The 17269-nt window shown below is 44.3% G+C and overlaps 1 protein-coding gene across 9 annotated transcripts in view; it reads right to left on the bottom strand.

Annotated features, from left to right (window-relative positions):
* CPNE2 (copine 2) overlaps positions 1-17269 on the bottom strand; it is a 221987-nt gene that overhangs the window by 44776 nt on the left and 159942 nt on the right. For all 9 annotated transcript variants that reach the window (XM_090062655.1, XM_090062652.1, XM_090062649.1 and 6 more), the window contains 3 exons: positions 16501-16560; positions 7830-7963; positions 7205-7259 (listed from right to left, as the gene is read on the bottom strand). In XM_090062655.1, the coding sequence (XP_089918781.1) occupies positions 7205-7259; positions 7830-7963; positions 16501-16560 (249 nt within the window). The remainder of the gene's footprint in view (positions 1-7204; positions 7260-7829; positions 7964-16500; positions 16561-17269) is intronic.

Raw genomic sequence — 17269 nt, 5'->3', positions numbered from 1 at the left:
TGGTCCTGCTGCCGAGCATTGTGGGGAGCCCCCTGCATTCCTGTGGGACGCTCCATGTGCCCTAGTATCACAGTATTCATGAGCTGCCTGCTACCTTGAGGTATGTAGAAAAAACATTTAAAGCTGTGTCTACGTCTAAATCTCTGAATCTTTCTGAATCTCTCCAAATCAATTCAGAGGGTTATGATTCTATTTGGAGAGATTAGAGGGTCCTCTTATTCAATTTGGATTCAGAGATTTAGCCACTGACTTGGGCTGAATCTTTGCCAAATTGAATCAGGGACTGAAGCTTTGCACAGCCCTAGTGAATACCCCCAACTTAAAAAAAAAATTTCAAACTAAGACAACATCAAATGCAGGCTGCCTGGTGGCTCTGCTTCCCTGAGGCATTTCTGAGACATTCAACCATCATTGCTAACGCAAGAAAATAAATGGTTTATACCAGCCGCTGTGTCAGGTAACTTCCAAATACACCCCAGACGTAGGGAAACAAAGCTGCTCTTTGAAAGTGCTTTGGCTGGAGATTAGCTGGGTTTAGAAACTGTAAGGGTGGAAGTGAACCCATTTCTCCAAAAGATTTTCACATCATTTCTTGCTGGGCAGCCAAAACTGAGAGACTTCCAAGCTCAAACGTCACTGGGTCCAGCTGAAGAGGAAAAAAATGCCGGACTGAATGGACAGGTCCTACAGCAATGTTTCAGCAGGGTGAAAAATGAACAGACAGGGACAGAAGACTAACACTTCTCCTTCATGGCTTGCATTAGGATATCCATTAACCTCTCCCTTCAGGTTACTGGATTCCAGGTGCATTGGGAGAAATACTTCCAAATTTAGGGGCTGCAAGATACTGAGTGTAATTGCTATCTTGCTTGGTATAACTGCATAGAAAGCCCTCATCTTGGCAACTGTAACAGTCTGTTTCTTACTAGCAGTCAAACACATCCTCTATCAGTCCAGCTTGTTGTAGCACCACTATTTGGTGCTAAAGTCCCAGGTTCAATGCCCATAACATATGCAAAACCATAGCTATATCAAGAGGGATTAAATGGCCTTGAACATTCCAAAAGGCAGGTGAACCCTTTTTACATTTGAATCGTTTCTATATTTGCAAGGGCTATATGTAGTGTGAAATCATTATTTCTATCATGCCAATGCTGCATTTTACAACCAGTAACAAGGACCTAGCCCCTGCCCTGAGCACAGTAACACTGCAGCAATTTGCACGTAACAATGATGTACCATTTTCCACAACCAGAGAACCAGCACATCATACATCTGGAATGTCCATATTATCTTCAGTCCTATTAAATGTTCAATTTCAATTTCTCTCTGTAAGTAATAATCTTCTCCTGATGATGATCAATTGTTATTCACTGAAAGTTGTTTACAGAGATACCCCATTGAAATTGGTGAAATGACAGACAAGAGTGACATTTACTGGTTAGGGAAGGATGAATCATTTCCAAAGTATACACAGAAAGCCTAATCCACCAGGAAGCAAATGGGCACAACTCCCACTCAAGTCAAATGAACTTCTGCTTGCATACAGACCCTGGCATCAGGCATAAAGTGATTGAAAACTGCAACACAGCATGGGGCTGGAGGGAAGGAAAAATATAATCACCAAGACGGTTAAAAACTGTCAACCCATATCACTAAAGAATTCCAGCAACACAAGGTGAACAGTCATTCTGACAGTGAGTCTGTAGCCTTCCTCTTTCAGCTACATTAGCAATAGATAACATGCTGCTATGAACGTCTACTTGCTTACCCTGACCCTTTCTCTGTTGCCCTCACTGGAGAAGCTGAGGACAACAGATCCCAGATCAGTTCTTCCATCTCCCAGCTATGAGTTCATTTTAACCTGGGAGGGTTAGTACAAAATTTTAAGAGTGTAAGGCAGGAAGGCACCTCAGAAGATCACCTATTCTACCCTATTGCTCAAAGCAAGATCATCCCTGACTAAATCATCCTAGCCTGTTCTTGAAAATTTCCAAGAATGGAGATTCCACCACTTCTCTAGGTAGCTTGTTCCAATGCTTAACCGCCTCATAGTCAGAGATTTCCTCCTAATCTCCAATCTAAATATATTCTGCTGTAATTTGAGGCCATTTCTCCTTGTCCTGTACCCTAAGGGTACAGAGATTAATTATTCCCATCCTTCATCCTCTTTATAACAGCCTTCCAGATCTTAAGTTACCAACTTGTGACTGCTTAATACCAAATAGGTCAATGGCCTCAGTTCAGATCCTAGTGGGCACGTAACTATTTCAAAAATCATCTCCATGGCACAGAAGAAAGGACAGGGATGAATGGGTAGAAAGACAAAATCATCATCCCACCACCATTAGGGCTAGACAGCCTTGAGACCCAAACTCACCCAATGTTGGGGGGCAGGGGGGAATGGTGGTAACACACTGGTCACTGTGTTTGTACTCTATCACCCTTGACTTTTTACCTCACACTGCTGCAGCTGATGCCTGAAGTCCTTAGTTCATTTCCTGGCATGTTGGTCAAAATGCCAGCTGTCACCCTTGTACTGACCGTAGACTACCCATTCTGTGAAAAGATAAATTTGCTCTCCAAAGGTGTCATTGTGGTCCATTTGACCAATCCAACATTCAAGTACAATAAAATACATAGAGGAAACTATTTCCCCCAAATTCCACCTGAAATAAAAGAAAAACTGTATAAATCTAACCCCCACCCTGTTTGAACAGTGATGATTTAAGGCATAACAACAACAGCAGACAAGACCACCAATAGCAGGCAGGGAAAGTGCACAGTGAGTCTGTGGATAGCAAAGAGATAGCAGCTAGTGGAGATGTTGGGCATGTCTACAAGTGCAAATAATGTAGAATCAACTTATTTTAGAGTAAACTATTCTAGCACACCTCTACACATGCAGGGATGCAGGACCAGATTTGTTGCTCCAAGCAGCACACTGTTCCCACTCCCTGCAGCCCTGCACCAGCACCCTGCAGCACCTTGGGCTGCAGGGGCTGGCAGGGTGCAGAGGGCCAGGAAAGAGTTGTCTCTTGGCAGGGACTGAGCATTGCTCCCTGCCCCCAGGAGCTGCCTGCTGCCAGGGCAGGCTCCTCCACCAGAGCTTACGTAGGGACAATATCCCCCTGCCCTGGCAGTAGGGAGCTCCCAGTCTTAGCTTCTCAATTGTGATCAGGAAGCAGGGGCTGGGAGATTCTTATTTCCCAGCACCAGCTTTGCAGTAGCAGGGCCGGTGCTGGGAGATTCTAATCTACATAATCTCTCAGCACTGACTTCACAACTATGGAGCTGGGGCTGAGAGATAAGAATCTCTCAGCACCAGCCCCACAACATGGAGCTGGCCCCCGAGATAAGCTCACAGCCCCGGCTCCATGATGCGGGGTTGGTGTTGGGAGATAAGAATCTCCCAGCCCCTGTTCCCCGATCCCAAACAGGAAGTGGGGACTGGGAACTCCCTGCTGCCAAGGCAGAAGGACATTGTCTCCACCTAGGTTCTGGTAGCAGAATGCACCCCAGCAGCAGGTAACTCCTGGGGGCAGGGAGCAATCTCCCACCCCCTGCTGCCTGGCTGACTGGGAGTACATTTGCTCCCAGTTGGCTGTCTATGTGCCGTACTGCACAGTAAGTAATCAAGTGTAAATTTGCTACTTTTTTTTACAGTTAGCAAATTTACTCATGATTAGAGCATATACAGTGCAGTAAGCATCTGCATGTGTAAACAGTGACACTTACTGCACAGTAATTAGCTCTAATCTCAAGTAAAACATCTTGTGTAGACACACCCATTTCAGGAGCCAATTACTAATGAAAATATTGTGGCTATTTCAGAACATCATATTATGGAGTATCAGCAAAATCTAAATTTTGCAATTTAAAGCTGTTTTCCAGCCAGTGACTATTCAAAATGAGAGTATAAATACCTTTTATAAAACCCAAGAGACATACAGGTTATTAGCTGAAACAGCCATAGGAATTTCATGTTGTATCCTTTTGCTCCAAATCCCCCCAGTTGCCAATCTTTGTAACCATCTTCTATACATCATGCCTTAATTCTGAATCCTCTACCTGTGGGAACCTAGAGGCCCTGATCAAGACTAAGGCCCTCTTGTGCTGAGCACTGTTCAAATATGTAGGAAGAGATAGTTATTGCCCTAAACAGCCTGCTCTCTACAAAGATGAGAGAAAAGGGGAAACAGGCTCAGAGAGGTGATTGACTCAAAGTCACAGCAGGTGAGTAACAAAACAAAACAAAACCCAGCTTTCCTGAGCCCCCAGCCAATGTCCTCACCATTGTTATGCAAACAGTGATCCCTGCATGTGCCTACTCTCACATACAAACCTACTGAATTCCAAGACACTGAGTACAGGGTGTAGCATTGGCAGGGCAGACCACAGCACTGTAAATTCTTAAGGCTTGGATGTTCATTTTTCATTCCTCTGTAAAACACCATAAAATAAATGTTAAGGGTGCAAGCCAAGAGTTCCCCAGGCAAGTAAAAGCAATGCCACAAGGGAGCACATGCAGAGGTAAGGAAAACCTAAATGGAAGGGAAAGTGTATGTTTATCAGGCAGCTTTAAAAATGTACAGATCTTAAATATGATTCAAGGTCACTCAGGCGCGTTGGTTCTGGTAAAAGGGCTGTCTTTAAAAAGATAAGTGTCAATAAGAGATGGTCCAAGGAGGGGAAAAAAGTGTTTGGAAGAGCTGCTGTCTCATATACTGACAATGACAGAGCCCAGTGCACTTGGACTGATCAATGTAAACAAAGGGAAATCAAATGAGGCATTAACTTATGCTTTAGGTGATGCTTTTTAAAAACGAGAACTTTAACATCTTAAAAACTAGGTTATGGAATTTAGTCTAACTTTTAGCACCTTCCCTTAAAGAGGCAAAGCACATTAAAGCCACCCCCCACCACCACTAAAACCCCCCAGATGTGATACTGGGAAACCTCTCAGAAGATCTAGTCATTCCCGGGGTGTATTCTTCAAGCATTCAGCCCATATAGTTTTCAGTGCTAATATGCCTCTTCCAAATCTTCCTTCCTGAAGTTCACACCTCTCCACTGAGAAAGTTTTAACAACATTCAGATGTTCAACTGCCTCAATGCAGCACATCAAGGAGCAAACCAAACCCAGTGAAGTCATGGGAAACAGACATGGCCACAAATATGTGCCATATCTAGAAACGGGAGCATCACTAGGAGAAAAGCTGAAGTTCCAGGGCAGGTGGACTTTCTGGTTCCCTCAGCCAAAGTAGGGATTAGGAGTGCTCCCACATTCAGGAGTAGAATATTTCAGGAGGGGTGGGGAGTGGAACTGGTAGGTAGTAAAGATGTATATCAGTGGAGCCTGCGGAGGCTCCAGACTTCTTAAGGTGTCTGCAAAAGATGACTATGAAAATAAAGTTTCAAATCCTGAAAAAGACATTCCATTTCCAAAGGGGTCCACACCTCCATTCAAAGTTTTTTAGGGGTCTGCAGATGAAAAAAAGGTTGAAAACCACTGATTTATATATTAGGGTCAAACCACTGATTTATATATTACGGTCACAGAGAAGGCTGGTTTGACCAACTCTGTAACAAGGCAGAAGCTAAAATTGGTTTGACATTATAAACTCCCTCCACAGAGATGCTTGTAAAGACACCCATGAGAACGCAGCTGCCATCAGAGTCCTCTCTGAAAAGCTAGATTTCAGTCAGGGCCTCTTCATGAAGGTTCATAAACCTTCCACCAAACCCAAGGCTCAGATTTTTTGAGGTACTCAAGGCCCTCAAGAGGTACCAAAAGCGTCACAGGGTATGGGCCTTGGGCTACGTCCTGAGGCAGAGCCCAGCGCTCCTCTCTTTGCAGCATCAGGCTGATTTACAGGGCTGTTGAAACAACAAATTCCACTACAGCTGGGGACAGAAAGAATACACAAGTCTCCCACAGTCACAACCTCAGAAAGGATCAACAGGGTCACCACAGGTTTCCAGCAAATCACCTTCCCCATGGACCAGCTTCAATACCCTGGACCCTTCCAGAGCTCCCTCCCCCTCTCAGAACAGAGCCACGTTAGCTCATTTTTGGTTTAGAACTGGCCCCAATAGGCTGAATTTAGAGTTAGATTCTGTCATTGTACAGTCAGATTATGTACTTAAGAAAGCGTTGGATGCTGTTTCCAGTATAAAAAATATGTGACAGGGAGATGCATACAGGCTCACCAGGGAGAGATCCGGTCTTGATGCAACAAGATTCAATAGGCTGAATTCACCCAGTTTTTGAAGGAGTTTTATGAAGGGTAAACATGACCCAGTATTTATATGGCCCAGCTGGTGGGTCACATACATGCTAAAACTTCCCATCCCAGTATGCACTGGGTCTTTGAACGATGGGTATGAATTCTTCGAGCATTTAACTTTGTGTGCTGGATCAGCAAAGGCATTACAACAACAAGCTGCAGAACTGCATGTCTGCGGTGGAAATGATGATTCTAATGGGTCTATAATGACGCTTTGAGCACTGTGCTGCTGTACCACATGCCAGGCGAGATGCTTCAGCATATGCCTTTGCAGAACCAGGACTGTTTTAACTACCAATGTGGCTAATCACAACATAACATTAACCTGGCATTTAGGAAATTCAAAGTCCAGCCCCTGGAAAGGACTGGCTTTCAAATGTCATCAAGATTAGAGAGCCAACAATTTAAAGTCCTTACTGTTTAACCCCTGCCTCTGTCTTGTTTCAATGAAGACTCTGACTGTTAAATACTACAGAATGGACTTTTACTTCCCCACCACCTCGGTTTCCTGCTCTGTTTCTGTCTGACACACTTATCAAGGGTCCTTCCACTTTTCTTCCACCAATCATTCCTGCTTACTAGAATGACTCAACAGCTGACTGACAATTAATGCCAATGCCACTGCCACCGCTTTTATGCCAGCTTGAAAGGGAAGTAGAAACTGGCTGCCTGTTCCTATCCCCTACTCCTGAAATGCACACACAAAACACATACAGTCAGATTTCATTCTCCAAAAGCTTAAAAGTCAGAGCCCTCCTTCCTTTCACCCCTAACCCACTTCCCACATGAAAAGCTCACACAGGCTGCATTGGTGAGGCATTCTGCAGCAAATGTGAGCTTCTCTCCTGCTCAAGCAGTCCCATGGATGTGCACATTTTAAACACATGGAACAGATGGAAAGCAGAGAACTTTACCTTCCAGTCTGGTGGTAGCTGGGCACCAAATCCCAGAGCAGGAAACATTTTGTCTCTAGGGGAAAAAAAAATTATATATATGAGACACACATATACCCAGAAAGTGTTAATGAATTTATCCCTGATGCTCCTTTACTTGTGAAAAGCCTGACAGCCCTGGCAGGTACTCAGCATCTGTCTCTGCCACAGAACACCATGAGAGCTGCAGGTTGGTAGCACCTCCATATAGGCCAATCCCAAACATGGGGGGAAGAGAGGAGAAAATAAAAAATCTAGTTTAGTGATTCTCAACCTGGGAGCCATGACACTCTGGGGTGCCTTGATGTACTTTCCAGGGAAAGGCAATTTACTGAGTATCTGAATGTATAGGAATGGTTTTCATCTCCAGATCTCAGAGAGCTTTGCTGAGGTAGAGGTATTCACCCAAAGTTCATAGATGGGGGAACTGGTCTGGAAAAGGAAGCATTTTGCCCAGTCACACAGCAATCACATCGCAGAAGGCACTGTTTGAACACCATGACCCATCTCACTGGACCACCCTATCAATGCACCCTGTCACAGATGGAATGGGTGTGACTGATAGACCAGATAGCTGCAATCCTAACCTAAAAAGATTGGTACCCACGTGTCATAGTCCTGAATGATCTGTCCAACTGCCCAGATGGCTGACAAGTATTCATTTGTTCCCATGGGGTTGATATAGTGCAAAGATGACGGGTCCCGTGGATTCCCATTGGATGCAGTAAAATCAATTCCAACCTGAATTGAAATATAAACGCACAGACCTTCCCATCAGAAATCACCTTTATGAAGCCAGCTACCAACTCTATGCTCCTGATAGCATCTTTCCTTGACTTCCTTCCCTTTCATGATGGGCTCTTACTTTAATATCACTAGGGCAGTGTTTCCCAACCAGTGTGCCGTGGCACAAAAGTGTATCATCAGAAATGAACAGTGCCACAGAATTTTGCCATGGCAATGAACTATAATAGGTAAGAGGATGGAGAATGCCTTAACACGTGTGCTGCAGAAAATTTTTATTAATGCAAGTGTGCCTTCGACTGGAAAAGGTTGGGAAACACTGCGCTAAGGGTCAGAAAATCACTTTGTACAAAGCTTTCTGCAATTTAGACAAGTTCAGTTCTCTGCTTTGGTTTCCATGTGAAAAAGGCCTATTCAACCCACATTCAGCTCCAAGTTTCCTCAAGTGTCCACTCTCTGGTTCCAACACTTTGGTTGTTGAATGGGGGAGAAGGTGGGTGAGGGAGGGGAAAAGAGACTGATTATCTGAGGAGCTAAAGCATTAGCAGCCTTTAGGGAAGTGACCTGTAGTTTAGATCCATAGCAGTTATTGGAAAAAAAAAAATAAGTGCACAGTGTATTAAAAAAAACCCCCATAAACCAAAATATAACCCAGAGTTAGCAGTTACTCTTGAAAATTTTTGAACGGAGCTTCTTTGTGCACTTCTGCATTTCATATCTACAGCCTGACTTAGAAGGTTGGAAATAGAGTGGGTTAGACTCTATTAGTCTGGTTTCCATTTTCTCCAGAATCAGAAATCCTTTGGTTAAACTTGGCTCATGTGGATTATACCAAAGCTGGATTTTGCTCTGATGTGGGAGAGAAAACTCCACTGGTGGGCTAGTGATTTCTAACAAGGGAGCCAAAGCCACCAGTGCACAAATTGCAACTTAATTACCGGATAGTTTCATAGTAGCTAGGGTCAGGGGGGACCGGAACAGATCATCTAGCCTGACCCCTGCCACAGGCAGGAATGAATGCTGGGTTCACAAGACCCCAGACAGGTGATCATCTAACCTCTTTTTGAATTTACCCAAGGTAGGGGTGAGGACCACTTCCCTAGGAAGTTGGTTCCAGATTCTGGCCACCCTAACTGTAAAACCGAACCTATTCTCCATCAGCTTATTACCATTGTTCCTTGTCACCCCAGGTGGTGCTGGGGAGAAAAGGGCTCTACCTATTTGCTGTTGATCTCCCCTGATGAGTTTGTTGGCAGCTACCAGGTCCCCCCTCAGCCTTCTCTTGCCGAGGCTGAACAGGTTCAGGTCCCTCAGTCTGTCCTCTTAGGGCCTGATCTGCTGCCCTCTCACCAAGTGGATGGCCCTCCTCTGAATCCTCTCCAGGTTGGCCACATCTTTTTTAAAGACTCCAATTGTGGCCTGACCAATGCCACATAGAGGGGGAGTATCACCTCTCCGGACCGGCTTGAGATGCACCTTTGGATGCATGACAAGGTATGGCTGGCCTTGCTGGCTGTGGTCTGGCATTGGCGGCTCATGTTCATCTTGGAGTCAATAATGACTCCAAGATTCCTTTCCGCCTCTGTGCTTTCAAGAGGGGAACTCCCCAGCCTGTATGTATGCTGTGGATTCCTTCTCCCAAGGTGCAGCACCCTGCATTTGTCCACTTTGAACCCCATCCTATTCTCATCTGCCCAATTCTGTAGTCTGTCTAACTCTAGTTGCAGCCGCTCCCTTCAAGTGTGCCCACCTCGCCCCACATCTTAGTGTCATCAGCAAACTTGGACAATGTACTTTCAACCCCTTCATCCAAGTCACTGATGAAGATGTTAAACAGTGCAGGCCCAAGGACTGAGTCCTGGGGGATCCCACTGCTCTCATCTTGCCAGGTTGAGTACAACCCATCCACCACTACTCTCTGGGTGCGCTCCATCAGCCAGTTTTTTACCCATCCAACTGTGTAGGTATCAATGCAACAGTTGCTTAATTTATTAATGAGAATGGCGTGAGAGACAGTGTCAAAGGCCTTCTTAAGGTCTAGAAAGACTCTACATCCTTGGCAACACCATCATACAAGGATTTAGTTATTTGGTCATAAAAGGCAATCAGGTTGGTCAGGCAGGACCTGCCTTTGATGGATGAACCCATGCTGATTGCCCCTGAGCATGATCTCCCCTGCTGGCCCCCCACAGATGCTCTCCTTGATGATTTCCTCCAAGATCTTCCTGAGCACCAAGGTGAGGCTTACAGGCCTATAGTTACTTGGATCCTCCTTCCTCCCTTTCTTAAAAATGGGGACCACATTAGCTAGTTTCCAAGCCCCCGGCACCTGGCCAGATGACTACAAATGCTCATACAGCTGGGCCAAGGGCTCCGCGATGGCCCCTGCCAACTCCCTTAACACCCTTGGGTGGAGGGCATATGGCCCTGCAGATTTAAAAATGTCTAGCCCTTCCAGAAGATCCCTAACTACCTCTGCGCTGACCCAAGGTCTGTCAGAGCTATCCCCAAGATTGTTCCTACTTCTGGCAGGAGGAATGTCCCGGTCCATGTTCAAGAAAACAGAGGCAAAGAAACTGTTAAAAATATCTGCTTTCTCGTCTGACATAGCCACAAGGTTACCATTTGAGTCTTGCAGGGGCCCTACATTGCCTGGTGCCCTCTTCTTGCTCCCAATGTACTTGAAAAAGGGCTTTTTGTTGTCCTTAATCCTAGATGCTAGCCTGAGTTCCATCTCTGCCTTGGCCTTCCTAATAGCCTTCCTACACTCACAGGCTGAGGAGGAGTACTCCTCCTTGGTGATAGCCCAGTAAATGACTCTGAGCAAACTAATACCTAGAGAACCCAACTCCCCTCTGTCTTAATTCTTGTACAATGACAGTTCACATCTGGCCAAAGCAAGAACAAAGGGAATGCAAAGCAGCTTTACTAATCAGCAGGCTAATGTTTAACACAGCCTGTCTTAATGGAGTGTCTGCAAGAGCAAGCTAGGTGTCCAAGGGAAGGAGGAAAGACAGAATTTGACAGGAGAAGCCATCTGCAGAAAGGTGCAGTTCCTCCCAATCTCACCCAATCCTGCCCTGAGCAGGGGGCTGGACTAGATGACCCTATGAGGGCCCTTCCACCCCTATGTTCCTATGATCCTTCAGTTTCTCTGGCAACAAAGCTAATATCATACTTACTCACTGACAGGCAATGCTTTTCCTCCTCAACTAACATCCCCTCCAAGGAAGAGTCTGTTAATCTGAAGCTATTGTTTTAAATAAAAGTTTAGAGGCACCTTAGTGCACTGACAAGCTCTCTCTGGGCTCCTATACACATGCAGGGAGCTGACTCTGACATGATAAAAATCCAGCATGTTGGAGCAGACTTGATTAGTCTGCTGGAGCGTGGAAATAAACATGCTCCAGAAGACTCTGGCATCACGTGTATTAGCACCCCCACGCTGAAAAATGGCAGTGGGGTGCTTTGAACTAAAGCTCATTCGATGAGCTTTAGTTCCAAATGGCTCACCACCATTTCTCAGCACAGGGGAGGCTGATACCTGTGATGCTTGGGCGCCTTTAATTAAAAGCACTCACTAATTAAAGTGCTCCTGCGCACCTCCCGGACTTGTAAAAATGACCTCTGACACCAAGCAGATCCATCCCTCTGATTTATGCCAGTTTACTCACAAGGGAGGGAGGGGGGTGTGAAATTTGGCTCATGGAGGTTCAGTTTTCTTTAGCTTTTTTTTTTTTTTAATGTCACTTGACACCAGTACTGGGCAGGGACACTGGTAACAATCTAAATACCTTGGGGACATCACAGAGGAGCCACAGGTCCTCCATTATTTGCTGCTTATTATTTCAGCATTTTGGTTCTGGGTGCAAGTGAGGAAAAGGAGAATGCAGAGAAGGCTCATCACATTTACTGTAGCCTCTCCAAGTCTCAAAAAGTTTCAGGGAGGGCCAGGGATGAACTGCTACAGGACAGCTCAGCTGGCTTAGACAGCTACTCTTTGAGAGGAGTCAAGCTTCTTGCATAGGCCTTACATGGACTGAAGTTTTGGCACCAGTGTAGCTAACTGAATGTATACAGACCGTTTCAGACTCCTGGAAACGCAGCTTGCCCCTCATATGCTGTACTTTTCACCAGGGAGCCTCCTCCCAGTTTTAAACAAGGGTGAGATAACCCAGGTAGACAGTGTCTACACTAGAGGTTTGACCCATGAAGGTGCATCATTGGGCCTGTGGAGGTGGTTGAAAACTCATCTGCAAATTTGGAATTCAGAACATTGCAGCATTCTGTATAGCATGGACATCAAAACTTGCCTTATGTCCTGAGCCAGATCTGGCTTGGCACAACAGCTGCAGTTGCTGCAGCAGCAGCAGGGCAAAGCACTGTGGGCCGGATGAGTGATAGGTGTGTCATAGGCATGTAAACGGTGGTGGGTCAGGTAACAGCAGAGTAACTCAGGGCTGTATCACATAGCCCTTACTAGTTTTTCCCATTGCTAATGGTCATACTCACTGCAGCAAGGCCAAGCCATTTTTAGCCATGCCCACATATTTCCTGGCCCATTGGTAGCCCAGAGGTCTAGATGGAGCAGTACCATGAGCTGGATCTAGGCTTTGGGCCATATATTTGACAGCTTGCTTAGGTGCCACATCTGGCATGTAATTAGAAAAAAAATTGTTGTTAATCTGTACGTATAGCAAACTCCAAGTCCTGTTTCCTTTAGGCAAGGCAAGTGTACTCTTTAATTACTCTCATTTTAACCCATCATTCCCCTCATGCTTTACCTGTAAGGCAGGTGGACATGTCTGTCTTTCTCCACAGTGGAGACTATCAGTTAAAGCAACAGCAATCAATTCAGGATAATTACTTTGGGATGCTGCTCAGGTGTCTTCACAGATTTCAGAAATCCATGATTCTGTCTTGTTCTGGTTGGCTAGCTCATGATAACTTATATTCTTGGTCGGAATGTTTTCTTTTCTATCTCCTTTATATTAAAATGGAGGCAGATACCATCCAGTGGGTAGAAAATCAGCCTGGTAGTGAAGAGACCTGGCTTTAAATCCTGGCTTAACCACTGGCCAAGTGTGAGATCTCAGGCAAGTTGCTTTTCCTAGCTGCAAAACTGGAATCATAGGACATCTATACACATGCTCAAGGAGGGGGCACTTTAATTAGAGCAGCTCCAAGAATCACTCCAATTAATGTCATGTGTGTTCAGTGTTCTGCACTTTAAAATGGTGGCAGCAGCACTTCTCAAGTAATCAAGTCTGCTCTGATGTATGCTAATCAACATGCATCAGAGCAGACGTTTGGCATGTGTATTGGTGCTCAATGATACTTAACCTTCTGAGTATGCGGCTGAAAAATCACACGCACGTATGTATAAAATATATATTTTAAGAGCTAAGTTGTAGTATTCATGGAAAGTTGGTTCTTGTGGAGTAACCTTCTACCCATCTGCAAGGCTTAATTTCCCCTGTCCCCTAGGTCAACCAGTTAATGCAACTTTTTTTTCCCTCCAAACAGTTCGGATTTTTAGGAGTAACTAACTAAAATGGCATAAAATAGCCTAAGCAAGTGCTATATGAGAGTCACTGGCTATGGGCTAAGTTCTTCAGAATAGTGTACCTGAGATACCCAATTACTGTGTGGTTATCCCAGACAACCCGTCAGCAGTAAATGTTAACAGATTTATTATAATTACTTTATATGACAAAAACTTGGTGGTGGTACTTAAGGTTGTGTCATTTTAAATTGGTGGTGCGCAATCTGTCACTTTGGGAACTGCTGCTGTCGGTCTTTGCAGTGACACAGGCAGGGTGTCCAGTTCCAAATCCAGTAGATTCAGAAGGTGACAAAAATAACAAAAGTTGGCAACATTATAATTGTATGTATCCCTGCTCCCAGGGAGAGGTGATTAGGAGAGAGCGCTGAATACGTGCTTAACTACATACACTAGTACAGGTTAGGGACTGACTGGCTATGTAGCAGCTCTGCAGAAAAAGACCTGGGGGTTACCGAGGACAATAAGCTGAATATGAGCCAACAGTCTGCCCTTTTTGCCAAAAAGGCTAACAGCATACTTGGCTGCATTGGTAGAAATGTTGCCAGCAGATCAAGGCACGTGATTATTTCCCCCTATTTAGCACTGGTGAGGCCACATCAGGAGTACTGTGTCCAGTTTTGGGTCCCCCACTACAGAAAGGATGTGGACAAATTGGAGAGAGTCCAGCGAAGGGCAAGGAAAATGGTTTGAGGGCTGGGGAGGCATGACTTCTGAGGAGAGGCTGATGGAACTGGGCATGTTTAGCCTGGAGAAGAGAAGGCTGAGAGGGGATTTAATAGTGGCCTTCAATTACCTGAAGTGGGTTCCAAAGGGGATGGAGCTCAACTGTTCTCAGTGGTGGCAGATGACAGAACAAGGAGCAGTGGTCCGAACTTGCAGCAAGGGAAGTTTAGGTTAGATATTAAGAAAAACTTTCTCACTATTAGAGTAGTAAAACATTGGAACAGGTTACACAGAGAGGTGGTGGAAGCTCCATCCTAGACAAAGCCTTGGTTGGGATAAACTAGTTGGGGATGGTCCTGCTTTGAGCAAGGGGTTGGACTAGATGACCTGCTGAAGTCCTTTCCAACCCTAATTTTCTACGATTCTATGAACTCTCAAGATTTTTAATTGAGACTTGTTTTAGTTTTTGAAGCCTACCATATGACTTTTTAATTTTTCTTGGTAAAATGAACTGGACTCACAATCATAGTGACTACGTGCTTTTTTTGGTTAATAGTTATTTAGGTATTTTTGTACTTTTATGTACAACATTTTTATATCACCCTTTCTCAGACACCCAGTAGTTGTTTTCACTATAGTCAGTATTAGTGCAGGAATAGCCTTTTCCTGTTCATTCTTCAGCTGTGAGCCTTTCCTCCACCCAGAAACTTTTAGACCTGCATATTTGGCTGAGCTAAACCATATTGGATTCACTTCCTTTTGGCTGCTAATTCTCTAGCACATGACAAATCTTCTTTGATCCCCTAGCAATGCTTTGTATTTAAGGTTGTAACAGCTTTGGATGCACAAGGAATGAAATCTGTCTGTTCTCAGACATTCTTTTCCACTCTTCTTTAGTGTGTGTTTCAGGTAGAACATGATAGAAGACTATCAAATGATTATCAAATTTCACTCAAAGCAAGCAAGTCTTCTATGAGGTTTGAAGACATTCTTCTAAGGTCTCCCTTCACTCTTTTTGGGGATGGTCATTGTTTAGCCTTCCATTTTTGTGAAGTGGGAGTGTGGTCAAAAACTTGTCAACTATAGTATTTTCTGACTGAGCCAGGAAGCAAAGTCAGTGTGCTGTTCTTGTTGAGAGCTGCAGACCACACCTGTGCACCCAGCACATCCAGAAAGGTTTCCAAGTTCTTTGGTGCTTTAGCCAACCAGCTGAACTTGTTAATGGTCTCCCAAGGTTCAACAGTTGTTGGTCATAGCTGTGGCAATTTGGCATGAACAGCTGGTCTCCTTTTCAGCCAAATTCACTTATTTGTAACATTGCTGATATGTGTTTTTGCTTCAGTATTTCCACTTGCAATTCTAGCTTCTCAATTGATCAAGAGTGTGGGTGTGTTGTTGAAGTGATTAGAGAAGAAATGACAGCCCTCATGTTTAACTTTAACAAAATACATCCCCCCCAGCCCTTTAATTTCTGAAAATTCTTTTTAGTACAGAAACCAGAGTACTGTATGCACTTGCAGCATTTCAATTTTTATTTGTTGTCTATCTAAAGACAGAGGAGAAAAAAATGGTGTAGGGGGGAGGAGAAGTAAGAGTTACCATAGAAACCAGAACAAGTGCAAGAGCTTTTTATATGCAGTTCTACTGTTGTACTAAGGTCTGAGTGTGAAAGAGGAAATAAAATGGAAAATCACTAAGTTTATTGGTAATGAAGACTCTTATGTAAATTAGCACGAAAAGCCAAAATGCACCCCTTAATTTAATGATCTGCCAGTGACTAGAGGGCTCTGGTTTTCTTCTTTTTGCCAGAGCAAATATTTCTTTGATTTAATGACTCACCTCTGGTAGCTCTCCACTTATTATGTTGTAAGCACAATATAGTGTTGCAATGCCAGTAGTACCTGCTGGTTGTTCACATAAAAGAAGGCTGCAGAGAATGCAACTGGAACTATGAAAGACAACCTGCCAACAAATGCCTGGAATCACCCTGAAGCCCACATTGTGTCAGAAGAGATCATGAAAAGTGGAAAGAAAAGGCTGCTGACAGGAAGACACAAAAAACCAGCAGGATATGGAGTCATAAAAATGCAATTTTCTTGCCTGTCCATTTGCTTTTATGCTTAAGGGAAATTCACAGCTTCCCAGATACACTCACCAGTTTAGTGTAAGACAAAGCAGCTTGCAATGATATTTAAGATTTTACCTAATGCTTTAATTAGCACATGCACTCTCATCTGGAGCTCTGAAATACTTGAAATTTTACATTCATTACAGTTAATGAACAAAGAGCAGTGAGATTCCTTACAGTAAACATTAACTGGCAGCCCCCAAGGATGTAGTCCAGGAAAGAGTAATTTCTGGTTATCTGAAGGGAGAAAAAAAAGAGAGACTTTTAAAGAAACATTCAGCTCCCTTCATCCCTCCCAGAAATCCTGAGAGGTTCATAAAAAAAAGTTACAAATGCTCCCAGCAGTAGACAACATGCCCTCTGGTTTCAAAATCTCTTTGGGTCACAGAGCAAAGTGGCGAATGTGGAGAAGTGCCTGGATTTCCCCTCAGCAACCCTGAAGCATTTTTAATTAAACACATGCTGCATTGCTGAAGGGAGTTCAGGCATCAGTTGACAGCCACCATCTTGGCTGATACACCAAGGATCAAACTGGAAAGCTCAGCACACCATGAAATCAAAAAGCTCTCTGGCCAGTACTGTATCAGACCTATGTCCTTCATAGGTCAGACATGGAGGGCACTCCTTTACGTGCCCACTAAGTGCCTACATTAGAAAGTGCCCTTGTCAGAAAGAAGGGTCAAGAGAGCCAAGAAAGCAAAAAAGCAGCAGAGCAAGCTTTCCATTCCCATTGCCTCAACAACATGCCTCAATCCTTATCTAAAGGAACAAAAGAGGAAGTCAATTTGCATGGCCCATTTGGACACTGACTTCTTGCTAAAATTGCAAAACGTCCAAATTGTGATTTTTTTCATGGCAATGTGGCTCTGTGTCCATTACGAACTGGACTTACTCTAGCAGCTTGTTTTAACATGTTGTCCAAGACCATTCCTTGAAAACATCTAAT

Source organism: Crocodylus siamensis, chromosome 9 (assembly GCF_052110815.1).
Source record: "Crocodylus siamensis isolate JL-2025a chromosome 9, ASM5211081v1, whole genome shotgun sequence".
Taxonomy (NCBI): Eukaryota; Metazoa; Chordata; order Crocodylia; family Crocodylidae; genus Crocodylus; species Crocodylus siamensis.
This window is presented reverse-complemented; position numbering and strand designations above follow the sequence as displayed.